This window comes from Oncorhynchus kisutch, linkage group LG15, assembly GCF_002021735.2.
Source record: "Oncorhynchus kisutch isolate 150728-3 linkage group LG15, Okis_V2, whole genome shotgun sequence".
Lineage (NCBI taxonomy): Eukaryota > Metazoa > Chordata > Actinopteri > Salmoniformes > Salmonidae > Oncorhynchus > Oncorhynchus kisutch.
Window position 1 is genome coordinate 88285976 of NC_034188.2, and position 19376 is coordinate 88305351.

Below are 19376 nucleotides of genomic sequence, written 5' to 3' on the forward strand. Positions count from 1 at the left end.
TGTTAGCTTGGCTTTTAGTCCCTCGTATTGCTGTGTTGGATTGGCTTTTAGTCTTTTAGTCATCTATCTTATCTTGTTTGATTTTATATATTTAATTTGATTGTTTTACTTAAGTGCTTTAGTTCTCCTGTTCCTGGAGAGACACCCTCCTGTAGGTTTTAACTCCAACCCTGTTACTAGAGACACCCTCCTGTAGGTTTTAACTCCAACCCTGTTACTAGAGACACCCTCCTGTAGGTTTTAATTCAACCCTGTTACGAGACATCCTCCTGTAGGTTTTAACTCCAACCCTGTTACTAGAGACACCCTCCTGTAGGTTTTAATTCAACCCTGTTACTAGAGACACCCTCCTGTAGGTTTTAATTCAACCCTGTTACTAGAGACACCCTCCTGTAGGTTTTAACTCCAACCCTGTTACTAGAGACACCCTCCTGTAGGTTTTAACTCCAACCCTGTTACTAGAGACACCCTCCTGTAGGTTTTAACTCCAACCCTGTTACTAGAGACACCCTCCTGTAGGTTTTAACTCCAACCCTGTTACTAGAGACACCCTCCTGTAGGTTTTAACTCCAACCCTGTTACTAGAGACACCCTCCTGTAGGTTTTAACTCCAACCCCAGTTGTAACTAACCTGATTAATCTTATCAACCATTTAATGATTAGAATCAGGTGTGCTTGATTAGGGGTTAAAGTGAAAACCAACAAGGACGGTAGCTCTTCAGGAACAGGGTTGGAGAGCCCTGATTTTAGTACCTTGTGATTTTAAAAGCATTTTAAATAAGGTTTGATTTCTCCAGTTCTCCCAGGAGAAAGAGGTCCCCCGGTTCTCCCTCCCGGAAACCCCGACATTCCTCCCAGCGCTCCGGGTCCCGCTCCAGGGAGAGTCGCTGGAACTCCCCTCGTTCCCGCTCGCAGGAGAGGAAGGAGAGAGAGAAGGACAAAGACCGTAGACAGAAAGGTCTGCCCAGCATCAAGAGCCAGACACTCAGTGGTACGTATTGTCAGATACACAAGGACTGCGTCCCAAAATGGCTCCCTTTCCCTACAATATTCGACAAGGGCCCCGTATTTAATGTTTCCCTCGTTGTTGTCTAGTTTGCACCACGACTCTGTGGGTGGGCCAGCTAGACAAGAAGACTTCTCAGCAGGACGTCATGTGTTTACTAGAGGAGTTTGGGCAGATAGACTCCATCAATGTGAGTATGAAGTGGACACTGATCTACTCCGTGGCAACCTATTTCCGTTTACAGTGCACTACTTTTCACTGAAGCCACATAAGAAATAGTCTAATAAGAGAGTGCTTTATATAGGACACAGGGTGGGAGATTGACCCTGAAAAATACACTAGGCTGTTTGTGAAAGGGAACAATTTAGGAGCGAAAGCCAACCTTCTCCATCCCGCTCCCCTCCAGATGATACCTCCTCGGGGATGTGCCTACATAGTGATGGTCCACAGGCAGGATGCCTACAGAGCTCTACACAAACTCGGCAGAGGATCCTTCAAGGTCAACCAGAAGGCTATCAAGGTACTTGTTGATTTTAAAAAATGTTAAACCAACTCTTTTTATAATGTGGTAAAAATGATTCTAATCAAAGGAGGGACTTTTAGACTTCCTGAAAGCAGTCAAGCTTTATGATTTAATTACTGCGGACAGGGCGGCATGTTGGCTAGAGGGGGGCGGCATGTTGGCTAGAGGGGGGTGGCATGTAGCCTGGTGGCTAGAGGGGGGCGGCCTGTTGGCTAGAGGGGGGCGGCATGTAGCCTGGTGGCTAGAGGGGGGCGGCATGTTGGCTAGAGGGGGGCGGCCTGTTGGCTAGAGGGGGGCGGCATGTAGCCTGGTGGCTAGAGGGGGGCGGCATGTTGGCTAGAGGGGGGCGGCATGTTGGCTAGAGGGGGGCGGCATGTTGGCTAGAGGGGGGCGGCATGTTGGCTAGAGGGGGGCGGCATGTAGCCTGGTGGCTAGAGGGGGGCGGCATGTTGGCTAGAGGGGGGCGGCATGTTGGCTAGAGGGGGGCGGCATGTTGGCTAGAGGGGGGCGGCATGTTGGCTAGAGGGGGGCGGCATGTAGCCTGGTGGCTAGAGGGGGGCGGCATGTTGGCTAGAGGGGGGCGGCATGTAGCCTGGTGGCTAGAGGGGGGCGGCATGTAGCCTGGTGGCTAGAGGGGGGCGGCATGTTGGCTAGAGGGGGGCGGCATGTAGCCTGGTGGCTAGAGGGGGGCGGCATGTAGCCTGGTGGCTAGAGGGGGGCGGCATGTAGCCTGGTGGCTAGAGGGGGGCGGCATGTAGCCTGGTGGCTAGAGGGGGGCGGCATGTAGCCTGGTGGCTAGAGGGGGGCGGCATGTTGGCTAGAGGGGGGCGGCATGTAGCCTGGTGGCTAGAGGGGGGCGGCATGTTGGCTAGAGGGGGGCGGCATGTAGCCTGGTGGCTAGAGGGGGGCGGCATGTTGGCTAGAGGGGGGCGGCATGTAGCCTGGTGGCTAGAGGGGGGCGGCATGTTGGCTAGAGGGGGGCGGCATGTAGCCTGGTGGCTAGAGGGGGGCGGCATGTTGGCTAGAGGGGGGCGGCATGTAGCCTGGTGGCTAGAGGGGGGCGGCATGTTGGCTAGAGGGGGGGCGGCATGTAGCCTGGTGGCTAGAGGGGGGCGGCATGTTGGCTAGAGGGGGGCGGCATGTAGCCTGTTGGCTAGAGGGGGGCGGCATGTTGGCTAGAGGGGGGCGGCATGTAACCTGTTGGCTAGAGGGGGGCGGCATGTTGGCTAGAGGGGGGCGGCATGTAGCCTGTTGGCTAGAGGGGGGCGGCATGTAGCCTGTTGGCTAGAGGGGGGCGGCATGTAGCCTGTTGGCTAGAGGGGGGCGGCATGTAACCTGTTGGCTAGAGGGGGGCGGCATGTTGGCTAGAGGGGGGCGGCATGTAACCTGTTGGCTAGAGGGGGGCGGCATGTAGCCTGTTGGCTAGAGGGGGGCGGCATGTAGCCTGGTGGCTAGAGGGGGGCGGCATGTAGCCTGTTGGCTAGGCTAGAGGGGGGCGGCATGTAGCCTGTTGGCTAGAGGGGGGCGGCATGTAGCCTGTTGGCTAGAGGGGGGCGGCATGTAGCCTGTTGGCTAGAGGGGGGCGGCATGTAGCCTGTTGGCTAGAGGGGGGCGGCATGTAGCCTGTTGGCTAGAGGGGGGCGGCATGTAGCCTGTTGGCTAGAGGGGGGCGGCATGTAGCCTGTTGGCTAGAGGGGGGCGGCATGTAGCCTGTTGGCTAGAGGGGGGCGGCATGTAGCCTGTTGGCTAGAGGGGGGCGGCATGTAGCCTGTTGGCTAGAGGGGGGCGGCATGTCTCCAAGGTGGCATAGCAGTTCAGACGTCTTTTGTCCTCGTCTTGTCGTGTCCTGTATATATATATATTTACAACTTTTTCACATACATTTTATTTTTATTTTCCATCAACTCATCTTCAAAACACTCTCCTGCAACCCGCCTCACCAATGTATATTTATAAAAAAGTATTATTTACCTCAGATCTGTAATCCTCCAAGAAGCTAGCCAGAAACTCCAAGAAGCTAGCCTGAAACTAGCCAGAAGCTAATCCAGAAGCTAGTTCAGAAGCTAGTTAGCTCCTTTACTGGCAAATCGTTTTGTGGTCATCAGCTATCCTTTAGCTCGAAAATCTATCGCCAGTTCTGTACGGCGCAGCGCGGCTCGGAACGGAACATACCGGACCAATTTTTCTCTCCATGTCCCTGGACATTCATACCCGGATCTCACAGCTAGCTAGCTGCTATCCGTGTGACCATCGGAGCTAGCAAGCTCCGTCAATCACTCCTGAGCTCCATCAATCACACCTGGGCTGCAGTCACCTATCCGGACCCGTTTTACTGCCTTCGCGGAGCCCCACCGGGCCTTCACAACTGGACTGCCGACGTTATCTACCCGAAGGAGTTATTCGGCCGGCTCCTCCGTCGCGACGTTACCTGAACGCCCATCTGCGGCCTGCTAACCGTTAGCTGTCTTACCGGCTGCTATCTGAATAGACAATCGGACAATTTTTTTATTATTATTTTTTTAAATTATTTTTTAAATTATTATTATTATATTTTCTTCTTGGGCCTCTATAACTATATCTATTGTTTTTATTTTTGTTGTTGTTTGTGTGATTTGGATTAATCCCCTCTACCACACGGAACCCCACTAATCTACTGACGGAACGTAAGGGGTGGCTAACAGACCTCCATCCTATGCTAGCTTGCTACCGATGCCCTGGCTAGCTGTCTAAATCACCAACCAACCTCTCCACTCACCGGACCCTTTTGATCACTCGACTAAGCATGCCTATCCTTAATGTCAATATGTCTTGTCCATTTCTGTTCTGGTTAGTGTTTATTGGCTTATTTCACTGTAGAGCCTCTAGTCCTGCTCACTATACCTTATCCAACCTATTAGTTCCACCACCCACACATGCAATGACATCTCCTGGTTTCAACGATGTTTCTAGAGACAATATCTCTCTCTTCATCACTCAATACCTAGGTTTACCTCCACTGTATTCACATCCTGCCATACATTTGTCTGTACATTATACCTTGATGCTATTTTATCGCCCCCAGAAACCTCCTTTTACTCTATGTTCCAGACGTTCTAGACGACCAATTCTCATAGCTTTTAGCCGTACCCTTATTCTACTCCTCCTATGTTCCTCTGGCGATGTAGAGGTGAATCCAGGCCCTGCAGTGCCTAGCTCCACTCCTATTCCCCAGGCGCTCTCTTTTGACGACTTCTGTAACCGTAATAGCCTTGGTTTCATGCATGTTAACATTAGAAGCCTCCTCCCTAAGTTTGTTCTATTCACTGCTTTAGCACACTCTGCCAACCCGGATGTTCTAGCTGTGTCTGAATCCTGGCTTAGGAAGACCACCAAAAATTCTGAAGTTTTAATTCCAAACTACAACATTTTCAGACAAGATAGAACTGCCAAAGGGGGCGGTGTTGCAATCTACTGCAAAGATAGCCTGCAGAGTTCTGTCCTACTATCCAGGTCTGTACCCAAACAATTTGAACTTCTACTTTTAAAAATCCACCTCTCTAAAAACAAGTCTCTCACCGTTGCCGCCTGCTATAGACCACCCTCTGCCCCCAGCTGTGCTCTGGACACCATATGTGAACTGATTGCCCCCCATCTATCTTCAGAGTTCGTGCTGCTAGGCGACCTAAACTGGAACATGCTTAACACCCCAGCCATCCTACAATCTAAACTTGATGCCCTCAATCTCACACAAATAATCAATGAACCTACCAGGTACCTCCCCAAAACCTTAAACACGGGCACCCTCATAGATATCATCCTAACCAACTTCCCCTCTAAATACACCTCTGCTGTCTTCAACCAAGATCTCAGCGATCACTGCCTCATTGCCTGCATCCGTAATGGGTCAGCGGTCAAACGACCTCCACTCATCACTGTAAAACGCTCCCTGAAACACTTCTGCGAGCAGGCCTTTCTAATCGACCTGGCCGGGGTATCCTGGAAGGATATTGATCTCATCCCGTCAGTAGAGGATGCCTGGATATTTTTTAAAAATGCCTTCCTAACCATCTTAAATAAACATGCCCCATTCAAGAAATTTAGAACCAGGAACAGATATAGCCCTTGGTTCTCCCCAGACCTGACTGCCCTTAACCAACACAAAAACATCCTATGGCGTTCTGCATTAGCATCGAACAGCCCCCGTGATATGCAGCTGTTCAGGGAAGCTAGAAATCATTATACACAGGCAGTTAGAAAAGCCAAGGCTAGCTTTTTCAAGCAGAAATTTGCTTCCTGCAACACTAACTCAAAAAAGTTCTGGGACACTGTAAAGTCCATGGAGAATAAGAACACCTCCTCCCAGCTGCCCACTGCACTGAAGATAGGAAACACTGTCACCACTGATAAATCCACCATAATTGAGAATTTCAATAAGCATTTTTCTACGGCTGGCCATGCTTTCCACCTGGCTACTCCTACCCCGGACAACAGCACTGCACCCCCAACAGCAACTCGCCCAAGCCTTCCCCATTTCTCCTTCTCCCAAATCCATTCAGCTGATGTTCTGAAAGAGCTGCAAAATCTGGACCCCTACAAATCAGCCGGGCTAGACAATCTGGACCCTTTCTTTCTAAAATTATCTGCCGAAATTGTTGCCACCCCTATTACTAGCCTGTTCAACCTCTCTTTCGTGTCGTCTGAGATTCCCAAAGATTGGAAAGCAGCTGCGGTCATCCCCCTCTTCAAAGGGGGGGACACTCTTGACCCAAACTGCTACAGACCTATATCTATCCTACCGTGCCTTTCTAAGGTCTTCGAAAGCCAAGTCAACAAACAGATTACCGACCATTTCGAATCTCACCATACCTTCTCTGCTATGCAATCTGGTTTCAGAGCTGGTCATGGGTGCACCTCAGCCACGCTCAAGGTCCTAAACGATATCTTAACCGCCATCGATAAGAAACATTACTGTGCAGCCGTATTCATTGATCTGGCCAAGGCTTTCGACTCTGTCAATCACCATATCCTCATCGGCAGACTCGACAGCCTTGGTTTCTCAAATGATTGCCTCGCCTGGTTCACCAACTACTTCTCTGATAGAGTTCAGTGTGTCAAGTCGGAGGGTCTGCTGTCCGGACCTCTGGCAGTCTCTATGGGGGTGCCACAGGGTTCAATTCTTGGACCGACTCTCTTCTCTGTATACATCAATGAGGTCGCTCTTGCTGCTGGTGAGTCCCTGATCCACCTCTACGCAGACGACACCATTCTGTATACTTCCGGCCCTTCTTTGGACACTGTGTTAACAACCCTCCAGGCAAGCTTCAATGCCATACAACTCTCCTTCCGTGGCCTCCAATTGCTCTTAAATACAAGTAAAACTAAATGCATGCTCTTCAACCGATCGCTACCTGCACCTACCCGCCTGTCCAACATCACTACTCTGGACGGCTCTGACTTAGAATACGTGGACAACTACAAATACTTAGGTGTCTGGTTAGACTGTAAACTCTCCTTCCAGACCCATATCAAACATCTCCAATCCAAAGTTAAATCTAGAATTGGCTTCCTATTTCGCAACAAAGCATCCTTCACTCATGCTGCCAAACATACCCTTGTAAAACTGACCATCCTACCAATCCTCGACTTTGGCGATGTCATTTACAAAATAGCCTCCAATACCCTACTCAACAAATTGGATGCAGTCTATCACAGTGCAATCCGTTTTATCACCAAAGCCCCATATACTACCCACCATTGCGACCTGTACGCTCTCGTTGGCTGGCCCTCGCTTCATACTCGTCGCCAAACCCACTGGCTCCATGTCATCTACAAGACCCTGCTAGGTAAAGTCCCCCCTTATCTCAGCTCGCTGGTCACCATAGCATCTCCCACCTGTAGCACACGCTCCAGCAGGTATATCTCTCTAGTCACCCCCAAGACCAATTCTTTCTTTGGCCGCCTCTCCTTCCAGTTCTCTGCTGCCAATGACTGGAACGAACTACAAAAATCTCTGAAACTGGAAACACTTATCTCCCTCACTAGCTTTAAGCACCAACTGTCAGAGCAGCTCACAGATTACTGCACCTGTACATAGCCCACCTAAAATTTAGCCCAAACAACTACCTCTTTCCCAACTGTATTTAATTTTTATTTATTTATTTATTTTGCTCCTTTGCACCCCATTATTTTTTTATTTCTACTTTGCACATTCTTCCATTGCAAAACTACCATTCCAGTATTTTACTTGCTATATTGTATTTACTTTGCCATCATGGCCTTTTTTTGCCTTTACCTCCCTTCTCACCTCATTTGCTCACATTGTATATAGACTTGTTTATACTGCATTATTGACTGTATGTTTGTTTTTACTCCATGTGTAACTCTGTGTCGTTTTATCTGTCGAACTGCTTTGCTTTATCTTGGCCAGGTCGCAATTGTAAATGAGAACTTGTTCTCAACTTGCCTACCTGGTTAAATAAAGGTAAAATAAATAAAAAAAAATAAAAAATGTAGCCTGTTGGCTAGAGGGGGGCGGCATGTAGCCTGTTGGCTAGAGGGGGGCGGCATGTAGCCTGTTGGCTAGAGGGGGGCGGCATGTAGCCTGGTGGCTAGAGGGGGGCGGCATGTAGCCTGTTGGCTAGAGGGGGGCGGCATGTAGCCTGGTGGCTAGAGGGGGGCGGCATGTAGCCTGTTGGCTAGAGGGGGGCGGCATGTAGCCTGTTGGCTAGAGGGGGGTGGCATGTAGCCTGTTGGCTAGAGGGGGGCGGCATGTAGCCTGGTGGCTAGAGGGGGGCGGCATGTAGCCTGTTGGCTAGAGGGGGGCGGCATGTAGCCTGTTGGCTAGAGGGGGGCGGCATGTAGCCTGTTGGCTAGAGGGGGGCGGCATGTAGCCTGTTGGCTAGAGGGGGGCGGCATGTAGCCTGTTGGCTAGAGGGGGGCGGCGGCATGTAGCCTGTTGGCTAGAGGGGGGCGGCATGTAGCCTGTTGGCTAGAGGGGGGCGGCATGTAGCCTGTTGGCTAGAGGGGGGCGGCATGTAGCCTGTTGGCTAGAGGGGGGCGGCATGTAGCCTGTTGGCTAGAGGGGGGCGGCATGTAGCCTGGTGGCTAGAGGGGGGCGGCATGTAGCCTGGTGGCTAGAGGGGGGCGGCATGTAGCCTGGTGGCTAGAGGGGGGCGGCATGTAGCCTGGTGGCTAGAGGGGGGCGGCATGTAGCCTGGTGGCTAGAGGGGGGCGGCATGTAGCCTGTTGGCTAGAGGGGGGCGGCATGTAGCCTGTTGGCTAGAGGGGGGCGGCATGTAGCCTGTTGGCTAGAGGGGGGCGGCATGTAGCCTGTTGGCTAGAGGGGGGCGGCATGTAGCCTGTTGGCTAGAGGGGGGCGGCATGTAGCCTGTTGGCTAGAGGGGGGCGGCATGTAGCCTGTTGGCTAGAGGGGGGCGGCATGTAGCCTGTTGGCTAGAGGGGGGCGGCATGTAGCCTGTTGGCTAGAGGGGGGCGGCATGTAGCCTGTTGGCTATAGGGGGGCGGCATGTTGGCTAGAGGGGGGCGGCATGTAGCCTGGTGGCTAGAGGGGGGCGGCGGGCTGGCCTGGTGGCTAGAGGGGGGCGGCGGGCTGGCCTGGTGGCTAGAGGGGGGCGGCGGGCTGGCCTGGTGGCTAGAGGGGGGCGGCGGGCTGGCCTCTCAAGACAGTCAGGAAGTTAAAACTTGGTCGCAAATGGGTCTTCCAAATGGACAATGACCCCAAGCATACTTCCAAAGATGTGGCAAATTGGCTTAAGGACAACAAAGTCATGGTATTGGAGTGGCCATCACAAAGCCCTGACCTCAATCCTGCAGAAAATTTGTGGGCAGAACTGAAAAAGCGTGTGCAAGCAAGGAGGCCTACAAACCTGACTCCGTTACATCAGTTCTGTCAGGAGGAACGGGCCAAAGTTCACCCAACTTATTGTGGGAAGGCTACCTGAAATGTTTGACCCAAGTTAACCAATTTCCATGTTGTCTGTACCTTGTGAGGTGTGGAAACACTGTTGCTTTTATGGATTTTGTCTTATTGCTTTTTGTCCTATGTTGCTCTGCGGGGTGGTCATTGATTGTCTGTATTGTAATTGTTTTTAATAATCTGCCCAGGGACTGATTTTGAAAATTAGCCAGTTGGATAAAACTGGCACTTTTACCGAAACGTTGATTAATGTGCACTGTCCTTAACTCAATTTAAAGGCAATGCTACCAAATACTAATTGAGTGTATGTAAACTTCTGACCCACTTGGAATGTAATGAAAGAATAGCTGAACTAAATATTTCTCTCTACTTTTATTCTTAAAATAAAGTGGTGATCCTAAGACAGGACATTAAATGTCAGGAATTGTTTAAATGTATTTGGCCAAGGTCTATGTAAACTTCTGACTTCAACTGTGTGTGTATGTGTATATATACACTGCTCAAAAAAATAAAGGGAACAGTAAAATAACACATCCTAGATCTGAATGAATGAAATATTCTTATTAAATACTTGTTTCTTTACATAGTTGAATGTGCTGACAACAAAATCACACAAAAATTATCAATGGAAATCAAATGTATCAACCCATGGAGGTCTGGATTTGGAGTCACACTCAATTTAAATTGGAAAACCACACTACAGGCGGATCCAACTTTGATGTAATGTCCTTAAAACAAGTCAAAATGAGGCTCAGTAGTGTGTGTGTGTGGCCTCCACGTGCCTGTATGATCTCCCTACAACGCCTGGGCATGCTCCTGATGAGGTGGTGGATGGTCTCCTGAGGGATCTCCTCCCAGACCTGGACTAAACATCCGCCAACTCCTGGACAGTCTGTGGTGCAACGTGGCGTTGGTGGATGGAGCGAGACATGATGTCCCAGATGTGCTCAATTGGATTCAGGTCTGGGGAACGGGTGGGCCAGTCCATAGCATCAATGCCTTCCTCTTGCAGGAACTGCTGACACACTCCAGCCACATGAGGTCTAGCATTGTCTTGCATTAGGAGGAACCCAGGGCCAACCGCACCAGCATATGGTCTCACAAGGGGTCTGCGGATCTCATCTCGGTACCTAATGGCAGTCAGGCTACCTCTGGCGAGCACATGGAGGGCTGTGCGGCCCCCCAAAGAAATGCCACCCCACACCATGACTGACCCACCGCCTAACCGGTCATGCTGGAGGATGTTGCAGGCAGAAGAACGTTCTCCACGGCATCTCCAGACTCTGTCACGTCTGTCACATGTGCTCAGTGTGAACCTGCTTTCATCTGTGAAGAGCAAAGGGCGCCAGTGGCGAATTTGCCAATCTTGGTGTTCTCTGGCAAATGCCAAACGTCCTGCACGGTGTTGGGCTGTAAGCACAACCCCCACCTGTGGACGTCGGGCCCTCATACCACCCTCATGGAGTCTGTTTCTGACCATTTGAGGAGACACATGCACATTTGTGGCCTGCTGGAGGTCATTTTGCAGGGCTCTGGCAGTGCTCCTCCTGCTCCTCCTTGCACAAAGGTGGAGTTAGCGGTCCTGCAGCTGCAGCCTAACGACTAAACAATCGACCAGTCAACTAATTGGGGTCAGCCCTAAGACCATAAATGTTTTATATTTCTATTAGGAAAGTGAGAATTGGGGGGGAATTTACCAAAATATATCTGATTTTATATGGCCCTACAACTGTAGACTGACAGATCAAAATCGCTAACAATGAACACCCCTTTTTGAGATTGCACAAAAATAATTTCCCTCCAAACAATCAGTGTAAATCTGATATTCTCAAGTTAAAAATGTAATTATTTGAGTATGGAAGGTCGTTCATTATAAGAATCTTGATCAGCCTGTTTTCCCAGGACTGTTCCCAGGACTGTTCCCAGGACTGTTCTTTTCATTCTGGCCAGTTTAACACAGGCCCAGTGTTGAATGTCAAGGGTGTGCTAATTTTTTAAATATATCTATTCATTATTAGTGTGTTTCTGTATGGAGTGCAGGTACGTTAGGGGACACAGGTCAGGTCATTATCGTTGTGAAAAAACATTGGTAAGACCAAATCGTGCTGGCGCCATCAACTGAATTTAAAAAAAAATGTGTTTAGTGTATAACTTAAATATATATTGTGTTTATGTGGGGCGGCAGGCTATCCTAGTGGTTAGAGCGTTGGACTAGTAACCGGAAGGTTGCAAGTTCAAACCCCCGAGCCGACAAGGTACAAATCTGTCGTTCTGCCCCTGAACAGGCAGTTAACCCCACTGTTCCGAGGCCGTCATTGAAAATAAGAATTTGTTCTTAACTGACTTGCCTAGTTAAATAAAGGTAAAATATATTTTTTTAATGTAGATTGGTCTCTATAGAGCCTGGTTTGTTTAGTGTCTAACCTAAATATATATTGTGTTTATGGAGATTGCGCAGGTTTTGAACACGGTTATAGAGACGACTAGTGTTTGCATAAATCCCATAATTTTGACTTTGATACCAGGTTTAGTATCACGATGCGCAAAACGATACCACAGCAACAAAACAAATCAAACCTGATCTAAAGTCACTGAATAACAATGGGCTTTACATGGAACAATATGTTGCTAATTGATAGTACGACTAAAACAACGAATTCTTTCAAAAATTAAAGGCCCTATTAAATTACAGAAGAATTAATTTTTTTATTTTATTTCACCTTTATTTAACCAGGTAGGCTAGTTGAGAACAAGTTCTCATTTGCAACTGCGACCTGGCCAAGATAAAGCATAGCAGTGTGAGCATACAACAAAGAGTTACACATGGAGTAAACAATTAACAAGTCAATAACACAGTAGAAAACAAAGGGGGGGTCTATATACAATGTGTGCAAAAGGCATGAGGAGGTAGGCAAATAATTACAATTTTGCAGATTAACACTGGAGTGATAAAAGATCAGATGGTCATGTACAGGTAGAGATATTGGTGTGCAGAAGAGCAGAAAAGTAAATAAATAAAAACAGTATGGGGATGAGGTAGGTGAAAAGGGTGGGCTATTTACCAAGAGACTATGTACAGCTGCAGCGATCGGTTAGCTGCTCAGATAGCTGATGTTTGAAGTTGGTGAGGGAGATAAAAGTCTCCAACTTCAGCGATTTTTGCAATTCGTTCCAGTCACAGGCAGCAGAGTACTGGAACGAAAGGCGGCCAAATGAGGTGTTGGCTTTAGGGATGATCAGTGAGATACACCTGCTGGAGCGCGTGCTACGGATGGGTGTTGCCATCGTGACCAGTGAGCTGAGATAAGGCGGAGCTTTACCTAGCATAGACTTGTAGATGACCTGGAGCCAGTGGGTCTGGCGACGAATATGTAGCGAGGGCCAGCCGACTAGAGCATACAAGTCGCAGTGGTGGGTGGTATAAGGTGCTTTAGTGACAAAACGGATGGCACTGTGATAGACTGCATCCAGTTTGCTGAGTAGAGTGTTGGAAGCCATTTTGTAGATGACATCGCCGAAGTCGAGGATCGGTAGGATAGTCAGTTTTACTAGGGTAAGCTTGGCGGCTTGAGTGAAGGAGGCTTTGTTGCGGAATAGAAAGCCGACTCTTGATTTGATTTTCGATTGGAGATGTTTGATATGAGTCTGGAAGGAGAGTTTGCAGTCTAGCCAGAGACCTAGGTACTTATAGACGTCCACATATTCTAGGTCGGAACCATCCAGGGTGGTGATGCTAGTCGGGCATGCGGGTGCAGGCAGCGACCGGTTGAAAAGCATGCATTTGGTTTTACTAGCGTTTAAGAGCAGTTGGAGGCCACGGAAGGAGTGTTGTATGGCATTGAAGCTTGTTTGGAGGTTAGATAGCACAGTGTCCAAAGACGGGCCGAAAGTATATAGAATGGTGTCGTCTGCGTAGAGGTGGATCAGGGAATCGCCCGCAGCAAGAGCAACATCATTGATATACACAGAGAAAAGAGTCGGCCCGAGAATTGAACCCTGTGGCACCCCCATAGAGACTGCCAGAGGACCGGACAGCATGCCCTCCGATTTGACACACTGAACTCTGTCTGCAAAGTAATTGGTGAACCAGGCAAGGCAGTCATCCGAAAAACCGAGGCTACTGAGTCTGCCGATAAGAATATGGTGATTGACAGAGTCGAAAGCCTTGGCAAGGTCGATGAAGACGGCTGCACAGTACTGTCTTTTATCGATGGCGGTTATGATGTCGTTTAGTACCTCGAGTGTGGCTGAGGTGCACCCATGACCGGCTCGGAAACCAGATTGCACAGCGGAGAAGGTACGGTGGGATTCGAGATGGTCAGTGACCTGTTTGTTGACTTGGCTTTCGAAGACCTTAGATAGGCAGGGCAGGATGGATATAGGTCTGTAACAGTTTGGGTCCAGGGTGTCTCCCCCTTTGAAGAGGGGGATGACTGCGGCAGCTTTCCAATCCTTGGGGATCTCAGACGAGATGAAAGAGAGGTTGAACAGGCTGGTAATAGGGGTTGCGACAATGGTGGCAGATAGTTTCAGAAATAGAGGGTCCAGATTGTCAAGCCCAGCTGATTTGTACGGGTCCAGGTTTTGCAGCTCTTTCAGAACATCTGCTATCTGGATTTTGGTAAAGGAGAACCTGGAGAGGCTTGGGCGAGGAGCTGCGGGGGGGGCGGAGCTGTTGGCCGAGGTTGAAGTAGCCAGGCGGAAGGCATGGCCAGCCGTTGAGAAATGCTTATTGAAGTTTTCGATAATCATGGATTTATCAGTGGTGGCCGTGTTACCTAGCCTCAGTGCAGTGGGCAGCTGGGAGGAGGTGCTCTTGTTCTCCATGGACTTCACAGTGTCCCAGAACTTTTTGGAGTTGGAGCTACAGGATGCAAACTTCTGCCTGAAGAAGCTGGCCTTAGCTTTCCTGACTGACTGCGTGTATTGGTTCCGGACTTCCCTGAACAGTTGCATATCACGGGGACTATTCGATGCTATTGCAGTCCGCCACAGGATGTTTTTGTGCTGGTCGAGGGCAGTCAGGTCTGGGGTGAACCAAGGGCTGTATCTGTTCTTAGTTCTGCATTTTTTGAACGGAGCATGCTTATCTAAAATGGTGAGGAAGTTACTTTTAAAGAATGACCAGGCATCCTCAACTGACGGGATGAGGTCAATGTCCTTCCAGGATACCCGGGCCAGGTCGATTAGAAAGGCCTGCTCACAGAAGTGTTTTAGGGAGCGTTTGACAGTGATGAGGGGTGGAGAATCACGACGTGAAGAGCACGACGTTGTCAAAAGTATGTGGACACCTGCTCATTGAGCATCTTATTACAATGTCATGGGCATTAATATGGAGTCCCCCCCCCCCCCCCCCCTGCTGCTATAACAGCCTCCACTCTTCTGGGAAGGCTTTCCACTAGATGTTGGAACATTGCTGCTATAACAGCCTCCACTCTTCTGGGAAGGCTTTCCACTAGATGTTGGAACATTGCTGCTATAACAGCCTCCACTCTTCTGGGAAGGCTTTCCACTAGATGTTGGATGATTGCACCGGGGACTTGCTTCCATTCAGCCACAAGAGCATTAGTGATGTCGGGCGTTCCAATTCACCCCAAAGGTGTTTGATTTGGTTGAGGTCAGGGCTCTGCACAGGCCAGTCAAGTTCTTTCACCCCGATCTCGACAAAGCGCTTCTGTCTGTATGACCTCGCTTTGTGCACGGGGGCATTGTCATGCTGAAGCAGGAAAGGGCAAAAACTGTTGCTACAAAGATGGAAGCACAGAATAATTTAGAATGTCATTGTATGCTGTAGCTCTAAGATTTGCCTTCACTGGATCTAAGGGGCCCGAACCATGAAAAACAGCCCCAGACCATTATTCCTCCTCCACCAAACTTTACGGTTGGCACTATGCATTGGGGCAGGTAGCGTTCTCTTGGCATCCGCCAAACCCAGATTTGCCTGTCGGACTGCCAGATGGAGAACGCGTTTCCACTGCTCCAGAGTCCAATGGTGGCAAGCTTTACACCACTCCAGCCGATGCTTGGCATTGCGCATGGTGATGTTAGGCTTGTTTGCAGCTGCTCGGCCATGGAAACTGGCCTAATAGTTGTTGTGCTGACGTTGCTTTCAGATGCAGTTTGGAACTCTAGTGAGTGTTGCAACCGGTGACAGACAATTTTTCCATGCCTCTGCACTCTGTGGTCCTGTTCTATGAGCTTGTGTGGCCTGCCACTTTGCAGCTTAGCCGTTGTTGCTCCTAGACATTTCCACTTCCCAATAACAGCACTTACAGTCAACCGGGGTAGCTCTAGCAGGGCAGAAATTTTACTAACTGACTTGTTGGAAAGGTGGCATCCTATGACAGTGCCACGTTGAAACTCACTGGGCCCTTCAGTACGGGCCAATGTCAATGGAGATTGCATGGCTGTGTGCTCGATTTTATACACCTGTCAGCAACGGGTGTGGCTGAAAAAGTAGAATCCACTCATTTGAAGGGGTGTCCACATACTTTTGGCCATGTAGTGTGTCTGTGTTCATTTGCTAAACTTTGGACAAAATATTGGGTCAGATGACATTCATTAGATACATGATTCATAGTCTACACACTATAGAAATACAATGGATTTTACACAACATACTGCGATTCCCAGAGTACATGTCACCTCCCATGATGCAATGCTCCGCCCAGACGGCTGGCTGGCTACCGTTAGCAAGCCCAGTGAAACGGGAAGTAGTGTCATATATTAAATTGAGTACATTTCACATTTACTTTTGGGTTGTAATCATATTATCATGCTGAATATATGTTCATGTTATTGTCACTCAAATTATTCAATTTATTGGGGGTGAACTAAAACCTCCCATGCGCTACTTTTACACCTTTTGCTTAGTAGTTTCGGTAGGCTGACCCTCATCTACTCTGTAAGGACAGTATGCCCATACTTTGCTTCTGGAGCCAGCTGTCAACAAGCTGCGGGTGTGGAGTTATGACGTTTTCCTTCTCAAATGTGGCTCGCGCTGTGTAATCTATATGCACACGTAGCCTGGCTAGCTTACAACTGCCCCCTAGAGAAGACAAGTAGCCTGGCTAGCTTACAACTGCCCCCCTAGAGAAGACAAGTAGCCTGGCTAGCTTACAACTGCCCCCCTAGAGAAGACAAGTAGCCTGGCTAGCTTACTACTGCCCCCTAGAGAAGACAAGTAGCCTGGCTAGCTTACTACTGCCCCCTAGAGAAGACAAGTAGCCTGGCTAGCTTACTACTGCCCCCTAGAGAAGACAAGTAGCCTGGCTAGCTTACTACTGCCCCCTAGAGAAGACAAGTAGCCTGGCTAGCTTACTACTGCCCCCTAGAGAAGACAAGTAGCCTGGCTAGCTTACTGCTGCCCCCCCTAGAGAAGACAAGTAGCCTGGCTAGCTTACTGCTGCCCCCCCTAGAGAAGACAAGTAGCTTGGCTAGCTCACTACTGCCCCCTAGAGAAGACAAGTAGCCTGGCTAGCTTACTACCGCCCCCTAGAGAAGATTCAGACACATTTTGAGACCGACTGGATCGTCTCAATCTGCGAGACACAGAAAGCCCTGAAAGTAACAGAAATACTTTTGTATTGTCATGTTGTAGTATTGGAAAGGTACTGCGTTTTCGGTATACCAGGCAGCACACAGTTTATTTAAAACACTTTGTTCTTTTACTTAATAACTGAAGCATTTTGTATTTTTGTGTAGATTGCATGGGCCTTGAACAAGGGTATAAAGGCGACCCATAAGAAGTTCTGGGACGTGGAGCGAGGCGTCACCTACATCCCCTGGAGCAAGGTGAAGATAGAGGAGTTGGAGGGGTCCAGGGAGGGAGGCATGCTGGACGCAGACACACTCTGTCCAGGTAAACATCTGTCTCACGCAACCTCTACACCGTCTGCTTTGGGTGAATCTCAATTGTCTTGCTTGATTCCTCACCTCCTCGCCTCCTTCTCAAAATGCATTGGAGAAGAAGATTTCTGGTTCCTCTCCTCAGACGACCTCCTCCAATGCACTTTGAAGAAGGATGTGAGTAAACAGGGTTTGAGGGAATCAAGGAACCCTGTTGAGATTCACCGTCTGTCTAGATGTGGAATTATTGTGGCCTGGAGTTTTTCCTGAACTTGCCACTTGACTAGTAAAAACCTGGCCTAAAACATTTCCTAGTTGGGTCAAGTGGTCTGAAGAAATTCCTGTCGAAGTCAGAAGTATTGGACACAGAGTTAGGTTATATCTATCTCTACATTGCTCATGTAGCTATTCTGTTTTAAGTGTATAATTATTCCTGATTGACAGAGTGGGGAGATGACGTGAAGGAGCTGACTAAACCAGGAGGACTGAACAACGGAGGAGGAGTGGATGCCATGGAAACCGAGGGAGCTGCCACCGCCCATGTACAGGTAACACCCGCTACAGGGGACCCAATGAAACACAGCACAGACAGCAGGGACCCAATGAGTCACACCACAGACAGCAGGGACCCAATGAGTCACACCACAGACAGCAGGGACCCAATGAATCACAGCACAGACAGCAGGGTCCCAATGAAACACAGCACAGACCGCAGGGACCCAATGAATCACACCACAGACCGCAGGGACCCAATGAAACACACCACAGACAGCAGGGACCCAATGAGTCACACCACAGACAGCAGGGACCCAATGAATCACACCATAGACAGCAGGGACCCAATGAATCACACCACAGACAGCAGGGTCCCAATGAAACACAGCACAGACCGCAGGGACCCAATGAATCACACCACAGACCGCAGGGACCCAATGAAACACACCACAGACAGCAGGGACCCAATGAAACACACCACAGACAGCAGGGACCCAATGAAACACACCACAGACAGCAGGGACCCAATGAAACACACCACAGACAGCAGGGACCCAATGAAACACACCACAGACAGCAGGGACCCAATGAAACACACCACAGACTGCAGGGACCCAATGAAACACACCACAGACAGCAGGGACCCAATGAAACACACCACAGACAGCAGGGACCCAATGAAACACACCACAGACAGCAGGGACCCAATGAAACACACTAGTCTGGGTGTTCTGCCTCACCATAGTATCTCACCATCTCTTTTCTTGGGAAACAAAGTTTATCCTGAGATTTTGTTCCTTAGTTGTCAGTTTTCTGTATGTTTTTATTAAAATTGCAGGTTTTTATAAGTGTTGGTATAGAAATGAATACTCTTTTCCTCAACACAAATGCAATACTGTGAGAAAGTGGATGAATAAAATCAGATTTACTAGTGTCATGGCATGGGTGATGAGTATTTCACAGGTATTCACTCACCTCAGTACATCACCTGTATATAAGAAAAAACAACCTGCGGTCCATATTGAAAGGCTGTTGTATAGCTTTCCTCCAGTAGTAAGTCAACCAGTCTGAATGCAATGATCCAGTTTCTGCCTACATCACACAATTACTCCCCAATAAAAGGAAAGGCAACTTGATTCGTGAACACTTGTCTTTTCACTTGTCTAATCCAAGAAGAAAGAAAAGTGTCTTCCTTATATTAGGTAGGATCTAGGATGTGACAAATGGAAAAAAAATTATCGTGTTTAAAAGTTTTTTTTTTTTGGGGGGGGGGCGGTTTAACAACAAAATTCACAACATTTCATGTGAATTCTCAATGCAGCTGCGCTGCTGCCAGCAATGGTTTGAGTCTTACAGTACGCCCCCCCCCCCCCTTTCAGATGGCTAACTACTGCGCCTGTACTGCCATTACTGTACCTCAGTTCCACCTTGCAAAAGTTTGGATTTCCTCCTCATTTAACCTCTCATAGTATTGCACCTGTTCTACCATTACTCTACCTCCATTTCCTCCTCATTTAACCTCTCATAGTATTGCACCTGTTCTACCATTACTCTACCTCCATTTCCTCCTCATTTAACCTCTCATAGTA

The 19376-nt window shown here is 48.9% G+C and overlaps 1 protein-coding gene across 2 annotated transcripts in view; it reads left to right on the plus strand.

Annotated features, from left to right (window-relative positions):
• Window positions 1-19376, plus strand: part of LOC109904933 (SR-related and CTD-associated factor 4-like) — a 63365-nt gene that overhangs the window by 10240 nt on the left and 33749 nt on the right. Inside the window, exons 8-12 of one of the 2 annotated variants that reach the window (XM_031791257.1) lie at window positions 798-991; window positions 1096-1196; window positions 1413-1526; window positions 17149-17305; window positions 17737-18921. In XM_031791257.1, the coding sequence (XP_031647117.1) occupies window positions 798-991; window positions 1096-1196; window positions 1413-1526; window positions 17149-17305; window positions 17737-18617 (1447 nt within the window). In that variant the 3' untranslated portion in view covers window positions 18618-18921. Of the gene's footprint in view, window positions 1-797; window positions 992-1095; window positions 1197-1412; window positions 1527-17148; window positions 17306-17736; window positions 18922-19376 lie in introns of those variants that run through there. The other variant, XM_020502030.2, reaches the window with a different exon arrangement.